Source organism: Nilaparvata lugens, chromosome 6, assembly GCF_014356525.2.
Source record: "Nilaparvata lugens isolate BPH chromosome 6, ASM1435652v1, whole genome shotgun sequence".
Taxonomy (NCBI): Eukaryota; Metazoa; Arthropoda; class Insecta; order Hemiptera; family Delphacidae; genus Nilaparvata; species Nilaparvata lugens.
The window spans coordinates 15,859,211-15,882,613 of NC_052509.1; the positions used below are offsets into that span (position 1 = coordinate 15,859,211).

General features: G+C 34.4%; 1 protein-coding gene across 1 annotated transcript in view; it reads right to left on the reverse strand.

Annotated features, from left to right (window-relative positions):
* The window catches only part of LOC111050075, an 83,933-nt gene that overhangs the window by 29,038 nt on the left and 31,492 nt on the right, over positions 1-23,403 (reverse strand). Inside the window, exons 15-24 of the mRNA XM_039431365.1 lie at positions 20,983-21,621; positions 19,210-19,388; positions 14,654-16,907; positions 11,850-11,954; positions 9,582-9,710; positions 8,387-8,473; positions 6,276-7,352; positions 4,236-4,279; positions 2,563-2,773; positions 1,940-2,083 (exon numbers count right to left, since the gene is read on the reverse strand). Of these exons, the coding sequence (XP_039287299.1) occupies positions 1,940-2,083; positions 2,563-2,773; positions 4,236-4,279; positions 6,276-7,352; positions 8,387-8,473; positions 9,582-9,710; positions 11,850-11,954; positions 14,654-16,907; positions 19,210-19,388; positions 20,983-21,621 (4,869 nt within the window). The remainder of the gene's footprint in view (positions 1-1,939; positions 2,084-2,562; positions 2,774-4,235; positions 4,280-6,275; positions 7,353-8,386; positions 8,474-9,581; positions 9,711-11,849; positions 11,955-14,653; positions 16,908-19,209; positions 19,389-20,982; positions 21,622-23,403) is intronic.

A 23,403-nucleotide genomic window follows, 5' to 3' on the forward strand; every position in this document is an offset into this window, starting at 1 on the left:
AGAGGGTGTCGGGTGTCGTGAGAAGCGTTAAATTATTACGACAGAAAAAAAGCAGAACGAAAAACGGCCCAAGTAAAATATGGAATAGAAAAATAAAAAAGTAAAGGGAATGAAAATGAGAATACAACAAAAAAATGTTTAGGAGGATCCAAAGCATGACCAAAAATAAAATTTGAAAGATATTGCAAATTGTTGGATGATACAGAAAATAATTATTTCAAGAATGGAGAGGATTTAAGAACGAAATTGTGGAATGATGGTGAACCATAGAAATATGAGAATCAAAATAGGAAGGGAGTTGGATAGAATTGATAAAAAAATAGTAGTCGATGTAGTAAATTTGAGGGATTTTAGGAAAAATCGTAGAATATAGCCATTGATAGATAATTTGAAAAGTTATAACCCAGAATGAAATTAAAACAAAAATTAGATAGCAACGAAATGTAGAAGTTGCAAGACAATCCATAGAAATAATGAAAGAATTTTGAGGATAAGCAGTGGAGGGCAACGGAAATTGATGTTAAAATATAAAGGAAATTTTGAAAAATATTCAGCCAAGTGGGGACGAATGAGCAAAGAATAATATAATAAAAAACAGAAAAGCGATCCATAAGCAAAAGAAGGAAATATAAGATGAGCATTGGAAAGAAAAAAAATTGAGAATGCAAATAATAAGAATAGTTGATGAAAAGGGGGAGAGGAGAAACACAGAAAATACCGTTGAGACATGCACTTTAAGAAATAAATTTGACAAAAATGATAGGTTGATATCATGCGGGCCATATTTTTGTTTCAATGACACGTAAAATTGTTTCAAGTTATTTACGTTAAATATGTGATAATTTTTAAACAATATAGCAAGATTCTTTACACTGTAAACATTTGATTGACAAAACTTGGTTGAACTTGTATTAAATCTTCAACACCTTACAAACTTGGAGAATGAGGTTATTCGTTGATAGATTCCAAACATATAAAAATAAGAATGAATATAAAATTGATAATTGTCTCCCAAGTAAAATTCCCAGCAAATCTTATTCAAAAGATAAAAATGATGATAACTCCCAAGTAAATTAATAAAATAATTTGTGTGTAATAATGCCTCAAACCAAATAAGATATTTCAAACATGTTTCACATAGAAAAAACAAACATTGGTCTCGGACACATTCTAAGACCTATAGTATCTAAACTTTTATTGGAATAAAAGTTGAATATTTAGCTATTGAAACGATACTTCTTCCTTATTCCTTGAAATAAAATTTAAAAAGCGTGATCAAGTCAATATTCTGAGTAAATAAAATGCTTGGTGGAATACAACTTGAATGTATACACTGAAGTAAAATAAATTTAGAAAGATAAATAGGCCAAAAACATAAATAATTTAAAATGGTTAAATCTTTCACAAAAAAAGACGTAACCTGCAAACATGAAGTAGTAGGTTTGAATTATTTCAGTGATTTGAAACTATAATGGCAACTGGCATGATGCGAGATTTGCACCCTATTAAGCATGTAAATGTTCTCTAAGGAATAAAACCACGATGTTTTGATCTTTATCTTTCATAAGCACCCAAAAACGATTACACAGGTCTAAGAGAGTAGAAAATTCGAATGTATGATACCAGTAACCAATAGTTGCAATTCACATGAGCAATCTAACCCACTAATCCTATTGTGCAGGTTACCTGTACACCGATTGAGTAATGCTGGATTCGAAACTTAATTACAATATACATCAAGTAATTATCAATAATCATGATTTGCAAGAGCACAAAATAAAGGTCACGAACCAAAACACTGATTTAATGTAGCTTGCGATATAGATTGAGGTTTCAAATTTATGTAATGTTATACAGTATTCAGATAATATGATAAGCCGATTTCCCTTCAAAACAATTTGAAATTAATAGTTTTTAAGATTCTGTAAGTTGAGCTTACCCTTGGTTTACGCGCATGCGTAGGACTAGAAGTGGGGTCAATGACCGGTAGACGATCGGGCTGCTCCTTCAACTGTCGTACCAGATCTCGTAGCAGTTCGCCAAGCAGTTCTGCATGAGCCGGTGACAACAGTTTTTCACCAACCTGCAAACGCAAAAATATACAAAAGCACTATTAGAACAATTAGATGTATTTCCACCATTGAAGAAAGATACAGTTTATGGGCAATTGGCATTCTTTCCTCTAGATATGAAAACAATTTTTTGCCGTCCTTATGAGATCGTCCAGAACGGAACTTGGTAAACACATGAACGCATCATCTGTTTGCGTTCATGTGTTTGCAAAGTTATGTTTAATCTAATAGAATTTTAAAGACGGCAAAAGATCGTACGTCCAAGAATCGATCAGTGTTTAACTAGATTAACAGTAGGCTATCTGTCCAAACTTGACGAACTGAGCGGCTCAACTTCCAATTTGTTCCAGTATCAGACCAAACTTTGCCACGTCATCAAATAAAAGTCATTCTATTCTATTATTCTGAACTCTATCTCAAGAAATGGTGAGAACATGTACTAGACGAACCAAGACCTTGATGAACTGAAACCGCCCCTAATCAGACTCACCAGATTCTTGGCGATGTCATCGGCATTCATGTCGTCGAGGTTGAAGCGGAAGGTGACAGTCTTGGCCTTGCCCGTTTCGAGCTGGCACTCGACCACGCCCTCCTTGGCACTGAGCACTGCCAGCTTGGGGCCAGACGGCCGGCTGCGACGCTTCACCGGCGCCTGTGCCGTAGACGCCTTCTTCGAGCGACCGCCTTCCGTCGATTCCGCACTGCACACAACAATAACACTCAATAATAATGCCACTAACACTTCAAGATAATTTTTATGAGTTTGTATCACCATAGAGAAAATATAGCATAAGTAGATATCCCATGATATAGGGCGTTTATGTTCCAAATTTCACTGTTAACTCAAGCTGAAAGTCCTAGTAGTTGTTTTTAGTGAAGTAGAATAAGTAGATATCCCATGATATGAGGCGTTCTAAATTCTATGAAATGAAATGTTATGTTCTAAATTGCACGGTTAACTCAAGCTAAAAGTCCTAGTAGTTGTTTTTGGTGAAGCTATGTGACGCTGGTAGTTTCTCATACAGAGCCGTTCTTACACTCTCACCCCAACAAAACAGTTTACAAACATCGAAACAGTTCACTGTTTTGTTGGGGTGATAGTGTAAGAACGGCTCTGTATGAAACTACCAGCGTCACATAGCTTCACCAAAAACAACTACTAGGACTTTTAGCTTGAGTTAACAGTGAAATTTACTGAGACAGATGGGTTGAATTCTACATGGGTTGAATAAGTTGAATCACAGAAATTATGTATCCAAAGCGAAAAATTGTGAATGTGGAGGAACAACTTGCACAGAAAACTAATAGCGCTTTAAAATTGTTTTTACGTTCCCTGAAAAAAAATTGTGATGTATCTGGATTTGCAAAAATAGACGACTCCTATGAGATTTGTGTTTCTACAACAATAAATAAATTGAAAATACTATGATTATGTTTCTGTGCTACAGTAAAAATGATATTGTGATATAATCCATTCATCAAAAATAGTGACCAACAATAGCACAGAGTTCACTCTTGTGTGCTTATAAAAGTGATGACTAGATAGATAGATAGATAGATTAAATAGCATACACTGCCCACCTAAATCAGGGGGATCTGGAACTTGTCAAAAAATATGAATGGTCAAACAATATAGATACAGCCTATAGATACATAGTAACAAAAACAAGACACAGGAAAAGTAAACATTCAGCTGCTAATTAATTATTGCTAGACTTGTAAAAACCAGTTTACAATGCTTTCATTCACACACTGGATTATTGTTAGTTCAGTTTCGATTTCCTACTCTCAGATTACTGAATCGGTCTTGCTGTTGCAATATCAACTCTCATATATGCTCAATTGTCTCTCGACTGCCTGGAGAGACTGTAGAAATTGTCACAATCACGGACAATTCAAGAAACTATGCAGAAGAAGCAATGTAGGCCAAGAAGACATACTTCAAGAATTTGAAGTATTTTCATGTAAGTACATATTTTCATCGTACATTCATGTAAGTACGATGAATATTTATTTTCAGTTCGGTAGACTTTTGTCATCTAATTCGCTCTAATATAAATTGAGTATCTGAATAAGACATTGATAGGTCAATTTTAGAGGGGAATAGAAAATTCACTTGATATTTAGTTTGTCTTCAAATTATGGATATTATATTCAACTCACCTGTCTGATGGATTAATCGAAGTACTCGATTCACTCTCTTGAGCCTGAAAACAGAATTATATACATGAGTATGTTTTGAGCCGAGAGGTAATTTGAGAATACAAAATTAAAACTGTGATTGCGTTTAGCTACATTAATAATATAATGTTATATCTTCTCTGGTAAAACCATCATGAGAAAGAATTCAAACAATATTCTGAAAAAGCAGTATCTAGCACGAAAATATGTTTCAATAAATTTTCTTTTTTACATTAAGGAGTAGAGAGAATGCATTGAGTGTGATATCCATGGTATCATACAAAAAAAACCTCACATTGAAGACACAATTTCATAAATTTTGATCTACTTCGGGGAAAAACAATTCATTAACTATTAGAAATTATTACGTGAAACATACTCAATGAAATTCCAGGAATGAAGATGTTTAGAACTACAGCCTGATTGTCTTTCCCACAATATTGTAAAATTGATAAAAATTCTTGAATAATTAGCAAGTAGGAAAAATTATAGTAGCCAAAGTTCAAACCAATACACGCCAAAATTTTCAAAATACTCATGCATAAACATTTTTTCCAAAGAACAAGCAATAAAATATAACGGTAAAAGAAGATAGGATACAGTAAATAAAACAAGCAATAAAATTTAACGGTAAAAGAAGATAGGATACAGTAAATAAAAAACAAGCAAACACCAAACTTTTATTGAAACGAAACCACCAAAGTTTGAATACAAAAATTACTAATTCCAATTAGAAACCATAATAAAACTAGTTACTACTGATATTTTCCAAAAGAAAAAATTGAAAATTATTTCTAGAATAATAAGGTAAGTATACAAAGAAACTGATACAATTTTAAAAACAAAGAAAATAATGGAAAATTAAACTAAGCACCAAACATACTTTCAAATTATAATTTTTAAAATAAATCTAGCAATAAAGTCTCACTCCAAAGAATAGCATTCCAAAAATTTAAGCACCAATGACAATTATTACATGACCAAAAACCAATTCCATAAACTTGAATCAATATCAATAGTTAGCGGAAATGAACTAAATGCAAATCGTTCTCAATGACAGAATTAGAATGACATGTGAACGATGAGTAAGTAAATTATAAAGATATAACAAAAATAAGAGTGATCCAAAGAGCCATTTCCATACTCGAAAACATAAATAAAGAAGTAATTCTGTCTGACCTTTGTATAGAGAAGAAAATTATAGCGAAAGTATGCTATTTAATGTTCCACCTACAACATTACATTGATACCTTGATACTTGGAAAACGTAACAAAGACTCATCGTAAATACCTATAATTGTGTCGAATAATAGTGAGAAGAAACCAAAATACAGCGCGTTATAATGTATTCAAAAGTGATTATTGTGTTTCTGTTTAGGAGGTACATTCTACGTATTTAATCGCTGATTTGCTCTTTCATTGAACAAGCGACACTGCAAAATCAAACGTATCGCTCACAGTTCAACAATCTGTAAGTATCAAGAAATTTTATCAAAAGGGAACAAAATTCCCTAAGGGAATTACGGATTAACATAGTTTTCTTTTTTCTCAGATCGTTTGTTAAATCATCTGAAAATTACCACAATTACTTTGATACTATTATTTATTGCTTGACTTTTAAAATCGCTATTTTAGTGAATAAAGGATAAATGAGAGACGTTCATGAAATGGTCGTATGAAGCCGTATTATCATAGAAAAAAATCATGTGTGAGGTGTAGGGGCAGTTGCTCTTGAATTCTCAAAAAAGTGATAGCTTTAATTATTTCATTATCAAACTATTTATTATAATTTACATTTGTCTTATGTATCTTGTATTTTTTGGCAAAATAAATATTCTATTCTATTGACTCACTATGTCCAAAATCCATTATACAAAAGTCAGACAGCTGTTACTTCTACTACAATAATCAACTGAATAACCATAATTCTAAAAAAACAAACTGAAAAACCACATAACACAAACCAAGATACAGTGCAGAAAACCACCCGAAAACTACTACACCAAAAAACAGTCAAAGTACCTGTTGACTAGAGTCCTGTTCATCGGGGAGGCTGGCAACCGATGGAGTCACACTGATCGCTGACGATGCTGTGCCAACATCAGAAGACAATGTTGTTGTTGTTGCTGCTGCTGCTGCCGTGTTGTTGCCATCCACCACAACAACCTCTTCCAGGGCAGCAGAGGGTGATGGAGTCACTCCGACAAGATTCGAAGGTGATGACGTCACTCCGATGAGATTCGAAGGTGATGACGTCACTCCTATGAGATTCGAAGGTGATGACGTCACTCCGATGACATTAGAAGGTGACGACGTCATGCCGATTGGAACGTTGGCAGATGGTGACGGAGCAAGGTTCTCGACAGCACCGCTAGACGGCGTTACAATAGCCGGCGATGAGGAGTCAGATATTGTGACGGAAACTACGGGAGGTTGTTGTGGGATAAGTGGCTGTTGTTGAGAGACTAGTGGCTGTTGTTGCACGACAGGTTGTTGCGGTACAACCGTCGGTTGTTGAGCGACCATTGGTGTTTGTTGTAAAACTAGGGGAGGTTGTTGCGGAACCATAGGGGTCTGTTGAGGGGGAACAACTGATGGTTGTTGTGGGTAGGTGGTCATCGGCGCTAGATTTTGTAGGTTGGTTTCACTGCTGGCAACAATTGTCGGCAACGTTTGCTGCGCAACATGTTGTGTCGGCATTTCTAGAATTGGTTGCTGATATTGTAACTGGGAGTCGGGCGCCGAGTGGAACGAGTCTGTGGATATTTTGCGAATCGAATCATCAACATAGCCGACACTGTGCGTGTGGCCGTCCTGATGACTCATCATTGGGGGACAGTAGGCGCCTTGCATCTGAGAGTATGGATCACGAGGAGGTTGGTAGAACTGAGTGGTAGTTTGTTGGTCAGGTTGGTAGTAGGAGGGGGAGCTAGTCGCAGTGGGAGCCGTATACAGCATTTGGGAGGGGGGGTGTTGCTGTTGGAGTAGGTTCATTTCACTTACGTCAGCTGGTTTTTGGTGGGCGCTTGGTGCTTGCGTACATATTTCCCCTGCTTTTGGTATGGTGTCGGGGACCACATTGACGGGTAGTACTTCATTCTGAAAACGAAAATTATAAATAAATGTCATTTATCACACACATAATACGATAATTAAACAGGAACCAATACGCAATAATGCTATGATTATAATTCCATATTGAATGAAACTACTTGAAATCGTGATTTATATAAAAAACATTTTTGTGAAATCTACTTCTATTGTTAAACATTATCAATCTCTAGTGAAAAACATTTTCATTCAGACACCACAAAGTTTGAAAAATTGATGTTTATACATACATCAATATAAATCAAACATCAAAGTAATGATGATGATGTATAATAATTGAAATCTATCAGAATATTTTCGTTATGATGCATGATTTGTCACGTGAAGTTAAAATTGACGAAAAGGATGATGATAGGAGAATTGTTTCATATAGTTAATAATAGTTAAAACTTATTATTCTCTATGACAAAAATGTTCGATATACTTGACTTTTTGATCACCATTGGTAGTTCTATAATTATGTTTTTTATTTATTTTTCAAGGGCTACTCAACACACCTGAGAAATAAAGAAAAAACTATCCAATTGAGAAATAAATAAAAAATACGCCATTGGTAGATATTTTCAATGATAATAAGTCATTTTTACACAAACTGAGCTTTTAAAAACGTGATCACACTGTCCTTAAGATTGGGGTTAGACGCTGAGACTATTATCAATTACAACGATCATTCAAATTTTTTTAGGAACAATTCTAGATTTTCGGCTCGTGACGGAAAATTCTTGACAAATTGTTCAATTTTATTTCTTCAATGAAGATAGGAAAAAGAAGTGGATGAACATAGTTTGTCATAACGAAATGTACAGTCTAGAAAAATGTAACACTTTCTATTATGATGCAAACAAAAGGTTATATCAAAATGAGTACAGAAAAGTAACAAGTCTGGCAGAAGGTTGGTTGATTGGCCAATACACTTTGTATAATATTCATACTCTTAGAATACAATTAGTTAAAACTGTAAACCTAATTCTCTATTGAAATATTTAGAAAACCCATCATTTTGAAAAAGGAAAAATAATAACCTTTGATGTTGTGGAATAAACAGCTGAGGCTGGCGAAAAGACAGGCGTAAATACAGTGCTTGTGCCGGGATAGCTAGATACAGGGCCCTGAGAATTACACGAAAACAAAACAAAAACAAACAGATAACAAAAAATAAAGCAAAATCATGCAAACATCAAGTATTTACAAATTAAACAAAAATTTAGTCACACAGGAAATAATTTACTAAATGGATGCGGGATATTATTAGTACGAGGATTCATATTTTGTACAATTTTCTATTAGATAAAAAATGTCTCATTTGGAATTTATAAAGGAGTAGAATGAAAAAGGTTTAGCAATATATATATATATAAACACAATTTATGATTATATATGTATTTTTACAGAAACGGTAAGATACAGATATAAAAAGCTTGGCATCAGCTGATTAAAAGTGAATTGCTCATGTTCGCGTCGCGTATATCTGTACGCACCTTAATAAGCAAAAGCTAGATGTTGGGTTATTAGTACTAAGACACGGAAAACTTGAATAATATTAGAGATCGCACAAAATATTGAAACACGCAAAATAAGATTAAAAAAAAGTGATTAAGGTCAAATTGCACATAAAATATAATTAGAAAAATTCAGAAAAGCAGAATAAAAAGCATGAACGTAAACCAATATTTGAGACTGCACACAGGGACAATAGTATCTTCCACTTAGCTGCCACAGGAACGCGAAATTGGGAATTTCCAAAACTCAAATGTACGTGACATTTTCAATTCCGCTTTACCGCGGATGCTGGTCAAAGCTATAGTATTGTCCATGTGAGCAGACCGCTTTTTTAGGCTACAGGACAACACAGAACAACTGAAATACTGACGTAAAAGCGTGATTTTATTATTCTAGGAAGTCCTATGTCCATTAACAAATAATTATAATGTTTAATAGTAGTATAATTATCAGCTGACGAGTCAAAGGAGATATATAAAATCATTGGAATGAATCTTACTCATAATAATGCAACTCATACTGATATAAAATCACTTGTACTTTGATTTTGTATCAGTGTTTCATAAACTATAAATAGTTGATTATTAATCTAAAAAAAATCAATAAAAGTGATGAGATTTTTAAAAATATCCAACATCATTCTCGCAACGATATGCAAAACATTGTTTTCAAGTGAACATGCATTGGAGGAATAATAATGCATAGATAAATAAATACCTGAGGATAAAGTTGTGGGGTGTCGTGTCCAGGGGTGGGAAAGCTGAATACTGTTGTAACTCCTTGTGGGGGTGTGAAATACTGTTGTTGCTCGGACACCAATTGGGGGTGGGAAAGAGGGGCTGCCAACTGTAGGAAAAGTATTAAAGTGAGATGTAAATAGTAAAATACAAATTCTCTCAAACAGCTATTGCAGCACAAGCTTAAGAAACAGGTACCCTCGCTGACTGTAATGAGATTTATTTAGACTATCTGCATTCCATAGCATCAATGTTTCCCCCCATTGAACCAATGCTTCTAGTCTAACGTGAGTCTCACAATAGTTAATGGGCCATATGAATAAAGTTGAGCATTTGCTTCATTTTCTATGAATAAACGTGAGCAAAACCTTTTGCTCATGCTCATCAAAAAAATAGTTGAGCATTTGCTCAAAAGTAAAATCTTTTGCTCAAAATTGTATGAATAAACTAGAGAATTTACTCAACTTTTGAAGCAAATGCTTCAAAAAAAAACGTGAGTCTACTCTGAAGCAGCTTTTCAACTTTTGCTCATAGTAAAATGGCTCAACTAATTCGTGTGAGTAAGAGGAAACTATACCAGATAAGATCACAACCAATAGTTGAAAACTATAAAACTCTTTTTAGATTCAACCATGATATATATCACCATTATTTCTACAAAAGGATAAATTTAAAAGATACCTATCCGATATAAAGATAGCCATCACAGAATAGGAAATGGGCATTCAAGAAGATGAGAGTGTAGACTATTATAAGAAGGCTATTGAGATTTTATAAGATTACGCTGAAAATTATTATAGAGATGACATTTTTTCACGCAATCATTTCAAAATTCATAACTCAACTAACCTAGAACTCAATTCATGGATAGAGCAGAGCAGACGACGCAAACACAAGCGGTGTCTATACTTGCATATTTAGCGCTTATGTGAGCTATAAAAACAAAGTAAGGCCACAAAGGCGAATCAGCTGATGAAAAATCTTTAAAATACGTGAGCATTTGCTCCAGAGTTCAGGAGCATAAGGTAAAGTGTATTCATATAAAAATGAGCATATGCTTATGCTTATACCTAATACTCATGAGCAAAACTTTATGCTCCATGCTCATGCTCATATGCTTTGGTTTTATTCATATGGCCCAATATTTATTCATTTAATTATCACTTTCATTAGATCTTGATACTGACCTACATCAATTAATGTTTCTTACAATTTCCACATTAGGTCTCTTCCTTGGTTATTGTTATTTGACCACCAATGACTAAGCAACATAAAACTTTACGGATAATCAATGTATTTATACTATAATAAAGGAAAGAACTGGCTTATACACGTACGGGATAGGAAAATTATGTATGACGCATCATTAAGTCTGAACTACTGAACTGATTAACTTGAAATTTTGCATATAGATTCTTAATTTACCGAGGATGGTTAAAGGCCTATTTTAAATTCTCCAAGATTTCAGTTTGTCAACTTTCGAAATAGACACTTGCGGAGCACGGGTTACCTGCTAGTTTATAATACAGGATGTAGTAGCGTTTGTAAATTTAGATAGAAGAATAAGTAGAGAACGACAAAACAATGACAAAGACCCAGATTATTGTTCAACGTATCAACTAGTTAGTGTTGGTTAACATGTTAAAAGTTGATACAAATTCATACCTCATTGTATCAATGTTTCCACTACTACTGGTAGTTATAGATATGGATGAAGCAGTTATATACCTATATTGACTGACTTCCAGTTAATCTATTAGATGTGGTCATCAAAGTAAATAGTATCATTACATTCAATGTTGACTAGAGGTTACTACTCCACGATTCAGCTTTAGTTCAGCACGGGATTAAAGAGTGAACTTTTAAATCAAATAAAATTTATTCACTCTAAATTCATACAAAATATTCACAAAAATATAGAAAGAAAATTTAATTTTTGAAATATTATCTTTGAACGAAGATAACAATTGTCTATGATTCTTAGTGCCGTTTGCACATTAACAGTTTAAACAAAATTTTATTTCAAACTGTATTAAGTCCATATCAAGTCTCGTTTGTTATTAATGTGTTTCATTTTGAGTTTAAGCCACCAGCTGATTAAATTCAGTTTAAGCTTTGACTGTGCAAACGGCCCTTATAGGTGTTATAGGGAAACATCTCAATATTCCATACATCTTTGAATAGGGAAATGGTAAATTGTTTTACAATCACACTGAACTTCAATAAAATTATTGAAATGTGAACTTACAGATTGGCTGGTAGGTGGTAAGGCCTGTTGTTGCTGCTGTTGCTGTTGCTCTTGTTTGGTCTGATTCATTTGTTGATGATATTGATCCATAGCAGCAGCCATCATCTAATAAAAAATGAATAGAGAAAATGAGAAACTGAGTGGAAACTATAAACAAGTAAATAATATTCAAACAATTTTAATTATTCAATAAATACAAATAACAAAAGTACATCACTACATCTGATATGAAGAGACTCCCCATTTGGGTTTGTCAGTGTGCGGCGAGTAATTGAAATTCAATTCTTTTAATTTTCATGTGAAAAGGATCATCTTTCCAAGTCTAAGGCTAGGCGCACACCAGTTAGTCAAGACAAGACAAGATCAGATACGTTAAGTCACAATACTTCACATAGTTGCTTATGTCTAATTGCAATGACTAATCAGTGTGAGTTGCGTCACAAGCAGCTATGTGGAGTATTGTGACTAAACGTGTCTGACTATGTTTTGTCTTGACTAAGTGGTGTGCGCCTAGCATAACAATTCGTTGAAGAACAAGCACGTAGGTAGCATATTCGTGAAGTATCAATGGAGAGCATTTTGGCGCTATAATTTTCCAATACAGGACTACTTTACTGTAAAAATAATTCACACCCGAAAAACTGGGTTTGGGGTACCCTAGCAAAAGTCTACATTATTAATTCAATACTCAAGCAATTGAATTTGAGTGAACCAGGTTTTTCATTTCAAAATGGAATTCAAAACGATATGTGAATATCAAATGATAATTGAATATCTCTAGAAAAAAGTTGTAAGAGGAAAATTGATCGAGAATTCATTTCATTGAAGATTTTCTCTTATTGATTTCTTTGATGGAATAATTAGCCGAAAAAGTTAATATCTTTGATAAATTTATTAAGAAAAATACAAAACTGGATATCTCTACGTATTCAAATAACTGGATAAGTATTCCACAATCAACTATGACTGAAAATAAAAACTATAAACAGACAAATTCAGGAACTTTGAACAGCACAACATTTTCATAACCATTTATCCGCAAGCAAGAAACTAAATTGAATAAAGGATAGCCTACAACAGAAGATTTTTCACATTCCTCAGAAAATCACGCTATAAACACTAGCATACAAAATTATTACCAAGTACAGTATATACCGGAAAATAAGAATCATACCGTTCACTACTACCATTCAAGGAAAATAGGTATACAAAAAAATTACAAAATAATTCCGAACAGTTGAACATTTGAGTTTTGATTGAAAAGACTTTATATCAAATCAAGGTCTTTAAAATGAGTAACAAGCATCAATGGATCAATTGAACCAATAATAACTAAATTAGAAAGAAAAAGGAGAATTGCTCAATAAAGGAAAACCCATTTTAAAAAGTAAATCAGGTAGAAATGAAGATATGCATTTAAACATAGGTAGCCTTTCAAAAGTAATCAAGCTAGGATTCCTAAGAAACTAGTATACCGTACTATTGCTACCGCAGTCTATAAATGGGTTTCATTGGATTATATACAAAGCAAAATTATAGAATTGAATAGATACATAATGCATTCGATTCTATTATGCATACTTATACCATTTAACTACAATATTGTCAATTTGAAAAAACACAAATATATACGAGTATTTAGAAGGAACTTGTGCTGCACTGACGGAATTGTCCATTATTTTTGACATGAGAACGAGATAAGGAGAAAATAGTTCTTGATTTGGATATATTGGTTTCTTTAATCATAAAGTCTATTAACTATCGATTGATCTCTAATAAGCAATGATAATATAATCAGATCAAGTGTGACCACCTGACTATCATTTTGTGTGGCTTTTCCTTCCTCAAGTGGCATTAGAAAATAGTGGGTGAAATTGAAAATATTCTTTCAAGAGCTATTTCAATACTGAGACTATTTTTTTCTATCACTTTAATGCTACACATGATTCTCTTAGATAAAAATGAAATATTTCAAGGCCATCAAATAATTAAATGACGTTCTGACCCTAAAAAGTGCAAAGCGCCACTTTGCAAGAAATTCTGTCAAAAAGCTGGGAGATGGAAGAACTAAGTTCATTCTTCATTTTTGGTTTTACTTTTTAAAATATTCATAAAACCTATACATAGTATCAATAACCTATGTAACGTTGAGGCGCAATTCTTTTTATATAACGGACTGTCAATGACAACTATTATTATATAAAGTTCCTAAAACAATATATACATGGACCATATTGACAAAGAAAACAGGCCTTGACAACTAAATACTCAACGAACAATGTTCGGATACAAAATCAAGACTACTTACAACTTCTACTTCCAGTATCTACACTGTAAAATACGTTTCATTGCGGTCATCTTGATAACTGATAATATAAAGGAAACTACATTGCTAATTCGACATCGATTTCATTTAGAATATAAGGCTCAGAAAAGCAATTGCATGATTGATTTTTTATTAATTAAAATTATTCATTTTTATAATTCATACTTCATTTCAAAGCAGTTGCATATAATGCGGCTATTATCAGCTCCACTGATATTAACAACTCCTTTTCTATGAAAGTGACAACTTGTAAAGTCACAAACATCTTCATCCAATTGCTTTCTCAACAAGACTATTTACAAGATACACTCATAAGACAAGCGATGCAACATTCAACCCAATCTATCATTCAGGTATTTCCCTTCAATTTCAATTAGATAAACCATGATACTTATAACAAATACATCTACACACCATGATATTCTACATAGGTACTACATGCAACCCTCCCCGCATCATGCAGAGTGCAACAACACACCTGAGGCTGACTTGCTGAGTCAGCTGTTTGCTGTTGCAGGGCAACTCCACCGACCACCTGTTGATTGGGCTGGCTCACAGGCAAGTGCACCACCGGTGTCTGCACTTGACTGGTCTGTACTTGCTGAACCTGACTAGACTGTACTTGACCAGCCGCTGATTGCTGAACAGGCATCGGCTGCTGCTGCACCAGCTGCGTTTGACTGCTGAAGTCCGATGGCTTGCTGACCTGGGGTTGCTGTTGTTGATGTTGCTGGTTGACACTTGGTTGCATCTGTTGCTGCTGATAGTCAACATTGTGCAGTATCTGCTGCGGCTGCTGGTATTCAAGATTTTGTGAAATCTGTTGTTGGAAGTCAATATTCTGAGGAATCTGCTGTGGCTGTTTATATTCAATGTTTTGTGAGATTTGTTGCTGAAAATCTATATTCTGGGGAATTTGTTGCTGGAAGTCACTATTCTGTAGGGGTGGCTTTTGATATTCAATGTTTGGTGGAACCTGTTGGGATTGTTGGAAGTCAATATTTGGAGGAAGATTGTGGGCTTGTTGGTATTCAATATTCTTCTGAGTCTGTTGCATTTGCTGAGGGAAGTCTACATTCTGAGGAATCTTTTGTTGTTGCTGGTAATCAACATTCTGTAGAATATGTTGTTGGAATTCAATATTCTGGGGAATCTGCTTCGGTTGCTGATACTCAATGTTTGGTAGAGTCTGGTGAGATTGCTGGAGCTCTATATTCTGATGAATATTTTGTTTGGGCTGTTGATATTCGATGACATTTGGCAAACTTTGCTGAGGGTAGTCTGCATTTTGAGGAATCTGACTGCCTTGTTGATGTTGAATTTGCTGAGAAATCTGTTGGTAATCAACGTTTTGTGGAGCATGTTGATATTCCAGTTTCTGTGGAAGTTGCTGATAATCAATACTTTGTTGAACCTGCAATTGTGGATAATCAACTTTTTGTGGTATTTGTTGATAGTCAACATTTTGTTGAAGCTGTGTGTGTTGATATTCCACCTTCTGTGGGATCTGTTTATAATCAACTGGAATCTGTTGTGTTTGTGGAATTTGTTGATACTCCATTGTTACCTGTTGATTTTCAACTTTCTGGGGGATTTGTTGAATCTGTCCTTGTTGATACTCCACATTCTGTGACATCTGTTGATATTCAACTTGCTGAGGGATCTGTTTTGATTGTTGATAATCAACTTGCTGTGGAATTTGCTGCATCTGTTGATACTCTAGATTCTGTTGCTGTATCTGGGGTTGAAACTCCAGATTTGATGGAACCTTCTGCAGGGTTGGTTGCTGGAGCTGAGAGCTGTTGAAGTTCTGCAAATCAACTGGAGGCTGAACAACAGCTGCCTGCTGGGCCTGGAACTGAGCTGTTTGAGCACTTGCTGCTATTTGATTCTGATATTCAATATTCTTCTGTTGATTTGTCTGCATCTGATAATCAACACTTTGGCGAGCTTTATGATAGTCGACTGAATCTTGAAATGTCTGCTGTTGTTGTTGATGCACCTGTTGATTGATCGCGGGGGTATCTTTGGCCACCTGCTGCTGATTGGCGGAATGTTGAGGCATTATCAATTGCTGAATACTTTGTTGCAAATTGTTGTAATCAATATTTTGCACATTCTGAGACACATTCTGCTGAGCCTGATAGTCAATAGTTGCTGGACCAGGGGCAGCCACATTTTGTTGATATTGTTGCTGACTGATTTGCTGTTGATTACTCTGATACTCAACATTCTTCTGCTGTACAGGCATTGTGTGTGCTGGCAACTGCTGATTATGGTATTCAACATTTTGTTGCAAGATTGGTGGTTGTTGATTTAGATTCTGTTGCTGCACGCCCAGATTTGGCTGTGACTGGAGTGGCTGTTGATAGTCAATGTGCTGATTGTTTTGCAGGGTTTGGGCTTGTTGATTCACCTGCACATTGACATCGTGCTGTTTCTGCTGATCAAAAGGCTGACCACCAATTGGAATTTGTGGCTGAAACTGTTGCTGGTTATATTCTGGTGGATTTTGATTGTTGGTTTGCTGACTGAAATCAACAGCTGGTTGAGTATTTGCCTGATTTGTCATCTGTTGATAATCGAATGGTTGGGTTGGTTGCATGTCAACAACTGTTTGCACGTTTTGTGCATTTGGAATTTGCTGATTCGGCTGATATTGTTGCACATTTGTGACAACTGGTGCTGACTGCTGCTGTGCTTGATGTGAGGAAGAAGAGAAAGTATCCTGTGGGACAAACATACACACAACGTGCTCAACAAACATGATTTGTGTTAAACAAAGCATTAAGCTGTTTCAATGTAACTGAAGCGCATTGTACTGAAAAATTCAGCCACCTGTGATTCAAATAACACATACACGTGTCAAACAAATTAAATAAGCATTAGAATCCATGAAATATGTGAAATCATGACATATGCCATGAAATATACAGGGAGGCAGATACCAAACAACAACATTCGAAAGATGGTTGACTTATAAATAGTTGATGGAAAATATTTAAGAGAAAGGTCACATTCTGTAGCAAAGTAGTTGCTACATTGAAGTAGCCTCTAGTATTAATTTCAAAATGGACAATTTTGGGCACAAACCTGTTGTCCCTCTTCATATAAGTAAACTAGATTAGCATTGAACGTAGGTGATGCATATGGGCTCAAGTGAGTTGAAAATTTTAGGTGATATTAAAAATGAAAATAATTGAATGGAATTGTTCTTGTAAATTTGATTGGTTAAATGGATAATTTGATTTTTGACATAATTTGTTATTCCAAAGAATATTTCAACACATGTTTAAATGGGCTAGGTTAAAATGACAAATTCAACAAGAGGGCATAACTCTGAAAGGACAACATTTGTATCCTCAACATTATTTTCCACAATAGATTCTTGGGCAATAAAACTTAGGCAACCATCTATAAACTGTGATTTTGAATATGAAAGTCTATAAAACAAAGGAAACATTCATTTCAAATGTGGTCATTTGGTATCCATGATCCATTACTGAATTGTGATGAAAACTAAATACTTTAAAATTATTAGATCAAAATGGCTCTGATGGTGAGATAACTTTTCATATCACACTGAACATGGTTGATCAAGTGTTTCTGTGGTAAAAAGTATCCATGATAATTGCGTACAAAGATTCCATCAAGCCAACTTTTTTATTCGAATTATGCTAATTATTTTTTTGCAGTAAGTTATGAATAGTTTTAAAATCATTTCATCAGTCAACATTCTATCAGTTAATGTTCGTTCAAAATTATACCACATATTGCAAATCAATTAATTGAAACAATAGAGAGACTACCAAAAGAAACTTTCATGAGAAAAGTTAATTACTGCGGAAAATGTCAGATTATAAAAACCCTAGAAATCAATGGTAGCTGAAAATACTGAGATTAATGTCAGCAATCATATTCTATTGGTTAGCTTGAAATTAAAAAGTTAATATTACATAATATGAAGATTATTGATTTACTGTTATATGGTAAGAATTGATTAACATTATTAAGGGCTAAATTAGGAGAACATTCACCAGTAATTACTTTATCTCTGTTACTGTCACTCACTGGAAATTAAAATGTATCCAACTTCTCAAATTGAATGGCGAGCACTCAGGTATGATTAGAATGATTTAATGGGAAGAATTAGGATTCTACCATAAAACAAAAGATTCAAGTAAGAAGAGCAAAAGGATAAAATTGTATTACATATCATTCATGTAATGAAAAATTAAAGTGTTTATCCAAATCTAGCGATCAGGAACCTCTGCTCCAAGCAACAATAATTATTAATAACAGCATAGTAAGTATTCTGCCTTTATTGAATACAACATAAACTGAAAAAGTAAATTCGTATGGCTTTTGTTGGTGGGGAGTCCCGTGCGGGAAGGTCCCACCGCCTGAATATATAATTTAAGATATCAATGGGCCTTACGAGTGTCATACTTCAGCCGGGACCGACAGTTTAACGTGCCCAACCGATAACACGGGAGTGATCTGGTTAAAAAACATTTGGTAATGAGAGGGTTTGAACCCAGAATCTCTATGCTGCTAAGCAAGCACTCTATCCACTAGACCACGGATCACTCCAACTGATTCTCAATAATTGAACTCTTGGAAATAATGGAAATAAATTATTTTCTATCTTGAATTGAAAAATCAGTTCATCAGAAAGATGACTTTTCAAACCGACTAAATTAATTTGACTTGAAATTATTTATCATCCTACTCCTCTTCTATATACCTATTAATGTATAGTTTCAATCTTTATTCAACAAAATTACAAAAACTTAATGGTTTCTCAAGTAACTTGAATCTCTTGCTTTCTAGACACCTTATGTTTAATGTACTACACCACATGTAATTACACTCATGTCCACATCATGGCGTACACTCGATGAACATACAAACATCAATGTGTGAGTGTGTATCGGACAAAATGCAAACATTCAGTGTTATCTTGGATTGCATATAGCAAGTCAATTTATTCGAATAGAATGCACAATCAGCGTGATTGAGTGAGAACAAACCTGTTGCTGCTGAGACTGGACTGAAGTGACTTCGACCGGTGGCAGAACATGTGACTGCATGTCTTGAGGCTGATGTTGCATGACTGTCGTTTGCATGGGTTGCGTGTAGTACGTGGTCTGATGCGACATTTGCTGCTCAGTGGAGTGGATTGTGGGGAGCTGTTGTTGAGAGGTGACAATCTGCAATGGTAAATTTAGTAAATTGAGAAAAATGTGAATCAATGAATTAAACAATATATTTTGTGTCATTTGACGTAAAAATCTGGGCGTAATAGAATGAAAAATAAAAGAATTATTAATCTTTATTTGATAACATGACGATGTTTCGACAATAGTGTTAATGTTCATTCTCTTCAAATTTCATCACTTGACCTTGATATTGATGTATTGTAGCAAAAGCATTACTAGCAGAACAATTTGGCAACAAGGAGATAACTTGCATTACAATTCGGTCAAGTTTAATAGACGAACGTGCAACCAAGCCTTGGTATTTATACTTTTCATTTTTTCTAGCAGTTTTCAATGCTAATAGCTTATGACTGAAATATATTTTTTTAATGACTGAGAATATTAATGATTAAAGGATTTCAATTCAATTTCTCACACCAATGAGAACCTAGGCTTGTTTCCCATATTCAGTAGATTTAGAAACCTATCTATGGGTCAGGAATCCATTTTTTCTCATCAATTAAGAATGATTAATGATTATCTTCTCATCATTTTTTGAATTAAAGTAAAAGACGTAACATTGTGAAAATTGAATAGAAAAGTGTAAAACAACTTTCTAATATTCACATTAAGCAAATATAAACATTTATATAAATAAGAATAGAAATCTAAGTACCCTTTTTAAAATTAGTCATAACATGTTTCGGCTATCATGATGCCAATATCAAGTCACATTATAACCGAAACATTTTGTGACTAAATAATTTTAAAAAGGGTACTTAATTTATATTTTTATTTATATTCAAAAGTATCCCTAAAGAAAAAAGGCTATAAACATTTGTGTATTCTTATTATGATTTGATTCATAATATCAATTTCATTCGTTAAATAAAATAAAATCAGCTTTTGCTTATTAAGGGTAAGGCCACACGAGGCGTTTCATTAGTCGGCACGTCAGGACAGGAAGTTCTCAGAATGGCTGATTGAGATGGCGTGTCACGAGAAAGCCCTACGGACAGTTAGTTCTCTCGAATCGGAAAGCTTCCTGTCCTGTCTTACCGTGCCGATTCATCTGAAAACCGTGGCATCGCTTTCAACTGAATACAATATCACAGAATAGATACAGAATGGAAACTATCAATCAAACGCCTATCCAACCAATGCTTTTTACATGGTACAAATACTAGACACGTCACGTGACCTTAGGAAGTTCCAATCCTGGTCTTCTGATTGACTCGCGGCAGTGAACAAGATTAATTGATCCGGATCAGGATCAGGATCCGGATCCGGATCCAAACCTCCCATTAATACTATTACAATGCGAAACTTCCTAACAAGATGGCGGATTTTTGTGCTAGGGCACTAGCCGAGTTTCCATACTGTATGTATACTGTGACAATATTATACACCTGCACCAAATATATTGCAATTATATTTTGTTACTGAATTATTTAGTCAACAGCCATAAAGCATCCACATCAGACAGAATAAACCAAGAAAGATTATGCTCCATTCACAGAGATAAAAAAATCTATGATAAGTAATGATGATGATGATGATGATGATGATGTGATGATGAAGAACATAATATAAAGATGTCACCCACCTGATGCATAGACTGTTGAACCTGTTGCTCCTGTATATGGTTTTGCATCTCCTGATGGTTTTGCTGATTAATCATCTGATTCTGCATAACCATTCCACTCTCATTGCCAGCCTGCTGATAGTTCAGATGCTGCTCATTCTGATTCATCTGTTGCAGCGTTTCCTGATTTTGTTGCACATACTGTTGCACCAGATTCTCCTGGTTCTGCTGAACAAACTGCTGTTGCTGCTGACTCAAATTCGTTTCAGCAACAAAATGTTGCGGCTGCTGATTGCTATCAACTGCAGCATTATTCTGCTGAACAAACTGTTGCACCAGATTCTCCTGATTCTGTTGAACAAATTGCTGTTGTTGCTGACTCAAATTTGCTTCTGCAGCATAATGTTGCTGCTGACTCATATTTACATGCTGACTCTGTTGCTGCATGTAAGCATTCTGTTCAGCAGTTGATTGCTGGTGGGTTAGCACAGGTTGTTGCTGATTCTGCTGCTGAATAACATTATTTTGACTTTGCTGCACCACTGCTGAATAAGTGGGCTGGACGTTGGTGGTTTGCTGATCAACAATTTGCTGCATTTGTTGCTGCTGCTGCTGCATCAAATGCTGCTGACTAGCCTGTTGATTTTGTCCAGTGAATTGCTGAAAAGTGAAATCAGCCAATTGTGCGCCAATGAGCCAACACTGTTATTTCAATAAAAAGCTAACGCCATGCAAAAGCATAGGTTTCAAGTGCATAGAAAACAGGTTATCAAGTATTTTGTACAATGGATCATAGTACAGTTTCTCTTCATTTTGTATTCGTTGGGATACAAATCAATTTTTTAATTCAAAATCAATAATTTCAACTGCAAAATTTGTTTGATATTTGATAGATATTAGATTAGGTACATATATTTGTGACTGTGATATATTTAGAACTATCTACAAAATTGTATAAAAAACAACTTCAAAAGATAGGTTATGATGAAATATTCTCAATAGCGCACTACAGCCTAATTACGATATTAATATACTTGCTGAAAAAAGCAATAGTCCATTTTTACCGCGTTTTTTCAACTATTAAAACTGTTTTAAAAGATTCAAAATGGATTAAAAACCAAATGTAAACAAAAATCTAAAAACATAATTGGCTTTGAGCAGGTTGATTTCTAATGTGTTGACAGCTGATAACAGCTGTATCACCTTATTACCACTGAGCTTGAATCGAGCACTGATAAAAATCAGCAGCATTACGTCTAATTATTGATTGATAACAGCAGGATGTAAAAGTTGCTTCGGCTACTATGCAAACCGGGTTTCGTTCAATTTTATTGGGTTGGTAAAAGCTTAAGGAAACCTGTATCAAAGTTAAAAGGAATAAACAAAACTTTGCTGCTTGAATCAGAGTTATATACGTTAATTTCAAATTTTGTTGTCTTATTGATCGCTATAAGCGATTCATGAGGAAAGTTGGAATATTTTCTAACATTTTTGCAGATAAGGAATGAGCTGAAAGACTGCTTTACCACAGTATCTTTTTCCGTATGAATTAGGATTGAAAGAAATAAGAATTTAGTTGAAGAGCACCAAGACCAAAACCACCAATTGAATTGAAATATTATTTGAATAATGAATGAATGAATTATTGTTAGTACGATTAATATTACCATGATGCGAGATTTCTGTTCACTATTGAATATCCGCAATCAAAGCCTTTCATGCCAGAGTTCATTCCATTTCTTAGAAGAGAGGACTGTACTAGGATGATTCCATTCTAAATTTATATGACTACAATTTGAATAACATGTGATATTCCAAACTTCAATAATATCAAATACGAAAAAATCTATATTATTAAAATTGGCTTAAGCCTTAGTTATCTGAGCTGCTTCTGTTGAGCTTAAAGCCTTCAAATCTAATAATTATTATTGAGGCGGTATTGAAATACTAAGTGCCGGTTGCACATAAGCTGTTTAAATTAATTTTAATCGTGATTAATCCCATAAGAACCAATTAGAGAAGTCGTCTTATCAAAAAGACCTTCTCTGATTGGTTCTCGTGAAATTAATCACTGTTAAAATTTAACCGGCTTTTGTGCAAACGGGCCTAATTAATTAATAAATAACATAAGAAGTAGGCCCAATAGTGGATATTGATGACCTGGAACTGAGAATAATCAACAATATTTACATTTTCATACAGAATGTCCCAAAGAGAGTAACCCTTCCACGGCAAAGGAAATAAATTGCTCGAATCAAATTTAAAATTCAGAATCAATTTTTTCGATTTCCTCTAACTTATCTCGTTATTTTTCATTTGCCTTCTTTTGAATTAGTTGACATTTGGTCTCATAATGGATCAAGATTTCAACTAAATTACTTACTAGTACCTATACTAATAAAAGTAATAAAGTGAATTTAAATGTCAAGTTTAATCAATAAA